Source organism: Mustelus asterias, chromosome 21, assembly GCF_964213995.1.
Source record: "Mustelus asterias chromosome 21, sMusAst1.hap1.1, whole genome shotgun sequence".
Lineage (NCBI taxonomy): Eukaryota > Metazoa > Chordata > Chondrichthyes > Carcharhiniformes > Triakidae > Mustelus > Mustelus asterias.
In genome coordinates, this window is record NC_135821.1 from 79,554,695 (window position 1) to 79,562,166 (window position 7,472).

Sequence of the window (7,472 nt, forward strand, 5' to 3'; positions counted from 1 at the left end):
ATGAAACCAAGCAAGCTGAGCGCCTTCTTCACCACTCTGTCCACCTGTGACTCCACTTTCAAGGAGCTATGCACATGTACCCCATGATCTTTGTTCTGTAACTCTCCGCAACGACCTACGATTAACTGAGTAAGTCCTGCCCTGGTTCGATCGAGCAAAATGCTTCACCTCGCATTTATCTAAATTAAACTCCATCTGCCATTTGTCAGTCCACTGGCCCAATTGATCAAGATCCTGTTGCAATCGGAGATAACTTTCTTCACTGTCTGCTATGCCACCAATCTTGGTGTCATCTGTAAACTTACTAACCATGCCTCCTATATTCTCATCCAAATCATTAATATAAATGACAAATAGCAGTTTTCCCAGCACTGACCCTGAGGCACGCCGCTGGTCACAGGCCTCCAGTTTGAAAAACAACCCTCTACAACCATCCTCTGTCTTCTGTCAAGCAGCCAATTTTGTATCCATCCATATCTGGGCCTGAAATGAGCCAAGACTTAATAGGAGCATTATAATAGTTTAAAATGAACAACTGTACCATTTTAGTAGTATTTAAGTGTTTAATTCTTTTGATAGTGTCTGCTGTTGCACAGTGCTAGGAATTGGTCACTGTAGTTCCACCAGATTGGGCAAGTAGTGAAGCTGGACTAGAATCACTGCAGCCAAATGTGTCGCGTGTGGAATGAGCTTTGCTGGATGGAGCAAGCAGACACTAAGCTGAGCACCTGGGTGGGCTTTGGGCCAAATTCCCAGGGTAGGTGATGAATGGGGTCCATCATTGGCTAAACATGGGTTGAATCTTTTCCCGATATTCTGAACTACAGTTTTTCATGGTTAGCATGGACCAATGCAATATGAATGACACAGTTTTATCATGGATTTTTATGCAACTCACCAAATTTGATATGCTTTACTCTCTAGAATTAAGGTGGAGGAGACAAAACCAAGCAATGCATAAATCAAGACGGCAAGGTGTTGGCTCCGTTTTCCTCGCGGCATGGTTACTGTAGCGTAGCATTATTAGATGAGCCTAGAAATGCTTATTTTTTTACAACGTACAATGGACCATGTAATTTATTTGTAAACACAGTTTTGACCTTGGAAGTTGTTTAATCTGTGATCCAAAAAAAGTTAAATTGTTAATTGAAGTTGACTAAGGAGTTGTTAAACCTTTCCTGTATTTTCCAGTGTAAACAAATGGCATTTTTTTGACTCCCCTTTGCCAGGGCAGTCTTTTTGCTAAGCACTCTTAAATCAACCCTGTAAAGTTGTTGAAAATGACAACCTGGCTTCCATTTTTACTATCCCATAATGTACCATTTGTATTTCTGTGAAAATACTGAGAATCATGTAACCCTCCCTTGTTAAAAGTAGTAATCAGATGTGTGAGATGGATATTCTATTAATTTTTTTATATATTCTAAACTGGGTAAAATCAGTTGACTTATATACTTAGAGACTCCTTAAGGAAATGTTTTCCATTTTTAAAAAAACTTTATAGTAAAACTCTTATTGCCCGACTGAAACGTGGGTCAGATGTGTGTGGGGTTTTTTTATTCTTGCTATGTGTGAATTAAGTTTACTTCATGACCTTTTTGACCAAAACTTAATTAAAATATTCAGTCAAATTGTGGCTTCTGCTGTTCTCTAAGCACAGGTGTATATTTTCTTGGAAGAAGAGTTACGTTGTGGCCTTAAGTTACCCAACACCTTGGCATTTCACGTGAATGTGACACGACTGAACACACCGGGGTCGGGGAATTAATTGCAGCATTGTTTGTGATGTTTTCAGGTTTTTGAAATTGGGCAGGGTAGAGGCGTTAGGGTGGAATGGCTAAAGACTGCCTTCAGTGATGGGAGTGAGAGGGAGAAATGGATAATAGTTTCCACATTCCTGTTTATAATTAAATGAACTTCATAAGGGGCTGTGACTTTGATAGTAGTGTTCAGCATTGTGCACCATTGCAGCAGCCCTGCATTGATCTTATTGAATGGCGGGGCAGGTTCGAGGGGCTAGATGGCCTACTCCTGCTCCTATTTCTTATGCTCTTATTAGCAGCTCTCTCTCTCGGTACAGGGGATGTTTGCACATTGTTTTCAAACAGCCCTAGTTTCAAACCCATCTCCTCCACTCACCACTGCCCCCCACCTTCCCTTCACAGAGGGATGAAACAAGAGTTTGCCCTCTTTTCATGTTGCCCAAGGTAAATGAGTGAATTTTGATATTTCAGGAAAGCAAACACGGTATTGCTTTTCACTGATTATGCTGCTCATCCTTCATGGAGATCCAAAATATTCAACTGGATCAAGTTCCTGCAAAACTGAACATATCCCTCGTACAGAATGTCAACTTCAGCCCAGTTCCTGGAGGACATGACTCCATAATACAAACCTGTCTCTAATCCCATATTCATTGACGGCCTCCTCAGCCAGGCTGCTGTCTGAAATGGAAAAGATGGCAGTCAGGCATTTTAGGATTTTCTGAAGATTGGGGTAGAATAGAGAGCTTTACTCTGCATCTGATTCTTATTCTGACCCAGGTGTGTTTGATGCTGATAGAGTGCACGGAATGGAAAGGAACATCCTTCATCTTAATGAGCTTCCACATAACCCAAAGCCAATTCTCGGCTCCCATCGGCAGCAGAATGTGAAAAGACCAACTCCAAACCAGAGTACGTACATGTGTACAGCATCTCAAAGCTGGAATGGTTGAGGTTAGAAAGGTACACTGTGTATGGTCCTAACCCTGTCCCTCACAACAGCCTTGAGCGACAAGCTACAGGTAGCATGATGGGCTTTGCAGTATTACAAATCTGAGCCTCTGCCTGATATGTACAAGGTAAGAAGGAACCCTCTTCTAGAAGATGCAAGTTCGGATAACTTTCACTCTGTAAAGATTTCTTCCTACAGCCTTTCCCACAGCAGAAGGGCTTGCAAAATCTCATTGTTGTGAAGGAATGATTCCTTATCCTCCCTGATAACTGGAAGCTGCCCCTTCTCTGGGAGAATGTAGTGTACAATATGACAAACTCATAAAGATTAAACCCTTCCTGGAATTGAGAAATGATAAACAGTCTCAGAAGAGGAATTTGAATCAGTGGGGTTTGGGATCACAGTATCTCCCAAAGCACTTCACAGCTTTAGTGATTTTGAGGCTCACCGTTGTGTGGGAACATAGCAGCCAATTTACCCATTTTAGACTTCCAAAACCAGCAGAAAATAGAGAAATGAAGGTTAGATAGATTTCCCTTAGTCTAGGATCTTTTGTGTCAATCACTAAGGTTCATGATGCTATTTTGAAGAACATAGGAGTTTTCCCTTGTCCCCTGGTGAATATTCATCCTTCAGTCAACATCCCAGAAACAGATTGGTCATTATTGTGCTGCTTGTAGGAAGTTATTGTGCTAAAGTTGGCTGCCGTGTTACGGTGACAAATTCAAAAGTACTTCATTGGATATAAAGCATTTTGTGACATCTTGGGGGTGATTCTCCTGTCCTGCTGTGCTGCTTTTGTAGTGCAGTGGGCCGGGGTCTCAAGGACCCGCACAATGTATGCTGATCTTAATTTGGATTCGATTTAAATAGTGAGCCCGGGACTGAAGTCTCCAGCCCGCTAGCCTCTTCCCACCCCGCCGGGAGTGGTTCACTCCAGCAGGATTTAGTATAGCTCCCCACTTGCAGGGAGCGGCAGCCTGACCCCATTGGAGTGAAGGGGGGAATCGAGGCCCCCAAGAGGGTTGGGTGCCGGGGAGGGGGGGGGGTGCCCCTGGGCATTGCCATCTTGGCAGTGTCAGTCTGGGCCCCTGGCACTGCCCAAGGGGCAAAGTGCCAATGCTCAGGGGACATTTTGTTACTGCCCACCGGGCATAGGGCAGTGTCAAGAGGACAGGGCCTCCTGGGGATCCCACTGCCACTCTGCAGTCTGTAGTGACACAGGGGGTGGGGGGAGGCCAATGGTCAGGGCTGGCCATCGGAGAGGGGGGGGGGGGGGGGTTCAAGGCTGGCCCGGGCAAGTTGGGGAGCCAGCAATCGGGCCATTGTGTGGTCGTATGGCTGGGGGTATTGGGACACCTTACCCTCGTGAGGCCTCGATTGCCCCCTTCAGTGGGGTCGGGCTGCTGGCTCCCCGCATGTGGGGAGCTATACTAAACCCTGCTGGAGTGAGCCAGTCCTGGCAGGGTGGGAAGATGCTAGCGGGCCTGGAGATTTCAGTCCTGGGCCCGCTATTTAAATCGAATGCAAATTAAGATTTGCTGGCAGTGCGGAGCTACTGCGCATATGCTGATCTCAGCGCTGACAGATCGCCACATGCGCAGTGGCCCACTCAGCGCTATACTGCCGGCCTCTCCATCGTGAATAGGCCCTGGCCACAGATTTTCGGCGTGATTCACGCCAGGACGCTCTGCAGTGCACAGTGTGGGAGATTCATTTTGAAATTCCGCTTAAAAAAAACAGTGGGATTTACTCCAGTTTTTACACAAATTCGACACTTCAAATGTTTTTGGGAGAATCACCCCCCGCTTGTGTCTGCAAGACACTATTAGGTAGCAAGTTCCACATTCTAAACTGCATATGGAACCACCCAACTGTCCGTACCACCCTGAAATGGTAACCTTGATTATATGATAATGTAGTGATTATCTAATCGGATTGGTAATTGAGAGAACTGAGTTATTGCAGAAAATCTATTTCAAATCCTGCATGACAACTTGAGTGTTTAAGAAGTGTGAAAGTATAAAGCTGGTAAGAGTTCCAGGAGGGGTTTTCACAGAAGGTGCACAGTGAGTGCAGTCAATGGTCACAATTTAAAAAGTTCATCATATTTTCCTCAAACTAATCCTGAGAGGGGGCAGAGATTAAGGTTTGTGGAAGATTGTTCCAGTCATTAATTGTTCTTGGAGGGGGTGGGGGGAGTTAGGAAAGGAAGCATTTTGGGTATACAGTAGGAGCTGTAGTTTATGAACTGCTGGAGCGAGGTCATGTTTGGGCTTAACGTACTGCTTAGAAATTGTTCAATTCAAAATTTTATAGAGGTGTGTCTCGGCGACTGCCAGCCTAGCGATGTGAGCAACTGAGACATGAAAATCTCAAATTTTAATGCATAGAGCTGCCCAGCGTTGAGCTTTCTAAAGGAGGGTAAGGTTTTTAGCAGTGAATAGTTCCCAAGCAGCTATGCTGTACTCTAATTGCTGCCTCAGCAATGGTACAACGTTTCCTGTGGGATTGAAATTCCATTTCACAAACCCAAGCATTTTTAATGTCTTGCAGCTGCAGATTGGCTTTGTACATTCTACTTGATTTTGGATGTGGATTCCTGAGTAACAACATTTTTTTACTAACCTCATGCGTCGTGTGGTTGGGTACTGGTGGACTTGAGAGTATTGCTGACTTGCTTGATGTTACGTTTCTCTATGTTGAATTTCATTGCCCATTTGATGAGGTTATTTGGATCTTCCTGAAGGTTTATCCTCACCTGCTACTTCAGCAGAAGCTCTGTAAACTCAGCTGTCATTTGCTAAGAGTCTGATCTGGTTTAATATAGTATTCTGGGCGGCATTTCTAAAGTGAAGCCAATGTAAGACCAGGACGTTATCTCAGGAAGTTGCATAAGACTGGTTTCCAGTTTGAGGCTTTTTCGTTCACTGAGACTCTTTTCTGTTTGGTAAGAAATGTTCTTATCCATTGATTTGTATTTTCTTGGGTTCCATAAAAATTGGCAAGTCATGTTGCAGCTTTATAGAATCTTAGTCAGGCCGCACTTGGAATATAGTGTTCAATTCTGGTCGCCACACTACCAGAAGGATGTGGAGGCTTTGGAGAGGGTACAGAAAAGATTTACCAGGATGTTGCCTGGTACGGAGGGCATTAGCTATGAGGAGAGGTTGGAGAAACTTGGTTTGTTCTCACTGGAATGACGGAGGTTGAGGGGCGACCTGATAGAAGTCTACAAGATTGAGGGGCATGGACAGAGTGGAAGCTTTTTCCCCAGAGTGGCAGAGTCAATACTGGGGGGCATAGCTTTAAAGTGCAAGGGGTAAAGTTTAAAGGAGATGTATGAGGCAGGTTTTTTTACACAGAGGGTGGTGGGTGCCTGGAATTCGCTGCTGGGGGAGGTAGTGGAAGCAGATACGATAATGACTTTTAAGGGGCGTCTTGACAAATATATGAATCAGGTGGGAATGGAGGGATATGGTCCCCGGAAGGGTAGGGTGTTTTAGTTCAGTCAGGCACATGGTGGGTGCAGGCTTGGAGGGCCGAAGGGCCTGTTCCTGTGCTGTAATTTTCTTTGTTCATAATGATCAAGTTTGTCCAATCGCTTCGCATGGTCAAAAGCCTTGGAAAAATCTAGAAGTCGGATCTGTGGTGATGCAATTATCATGGGTCTTGATCAGATAGTGGACGGTGAGGATGCGTTTTAATTGTTGGTCTGGCTTCACAAAGTCATACTGCTCACCAAGGTATTCTGCATTTCAAGATCTCCCATTAGCTGACACCAAATGATGTCTTCTAATAATTTACAGCAAACACGAGTAAGTGAAGTCAGTCAGTATTTTGCTGGAAGGGTCCTTGTAAATTGGAGAGTCATCATCAGCTCGGAGCCTGTCAACAGGTAATTCTGTGTTCCTAGATTTTTGAAAGATGTAATACTGGTACAAGGCCACTTGCTGCAGTTTTCAGTGTGTGATTTGGGATGTCAGCAGAACCGCAAGCTTTTAGATGGATCAACATTTTGGAGAAATTTCTTAACATTTTTTGTTATATCAGACATGTTTTTGGAAGGCTGCTGTTATACTACGGATTCTTCCTCTGATGCCTTGCAGGAAACTGAGCTTAGAGCTTCAGCTTTTTCCTCATCATCCAGCAGCAACATATCTCCTACGTACAGAATTGCTATTCCGGGATTATCCTTTCTGATTTAATATACCTCCGATTTCCTGAGGTTTTCTGTCCTGCCCAGTTCAATTTTGTATCTACGTTTGGCAGATCAAATCTCCCTGTTGACCACAGTGTAATGCTTTCCAAACTCAATCCAGCTTTCCTCTTTCTTCAAAGGATCGTCGTTCTACCAGGAATGTTTAGCTCAGGAATATAGTTTCCTTCTTGCAGACTTTCTTTCCAAACCATGGTGTAGATTTTGTGGGGAACATGATGATTTACACACGGGGTTAACATTTTCTACTGAGCTACTCTCAGGATAGTTACTGGAAAACTTGTTACCCAAGCAGCTTGGGCTCTTGAAAACATCGATGTTGATAGGCTGTTACTGTGACACGTATGGTTTGCAGTGGTGGTGCCTTAACACAATTGCCCACCCCAGATTGCTGAGTGGTCACTTATCCTGCAGTGAGGCCTAACACATCTCAACAAAGCAGGAGTTCTGACAAAAAGAAAATCCAATTCCATTGCTGTGCCTCCGAGCAGTAAAGTTCAGCATCGACATTAAAAAGTGGTTGTTTACAATGTTCATT

General features: G+C 44.2%; 1 protein-coding gene across 1 annotated transcript in view; it reads left to right on the forward strand.

Annotated features, from left to right (window-relative positions):
* LOC144509446 (putative histone deacetylase 1-B) overlaps positions 1-1,534 on the forward strand; it is a 41,923-nt gene extending 40,389 nt beyond the window's left edge. Inside the window, exon 14 of the mRNA XM_078238347.1 lies at positions 925-1,534. Within this exon, the coding sequence (XP_078094473.1) occupies positions 925-961 (37 nt within the window). The 3' untranslated portion in view covers positions 962-1,534. The remainder of the gene's footprint in view (positions 1-924) is intronic.
* Positions 1,535-7,472: the final 5,938 nt, after the last annotated feature.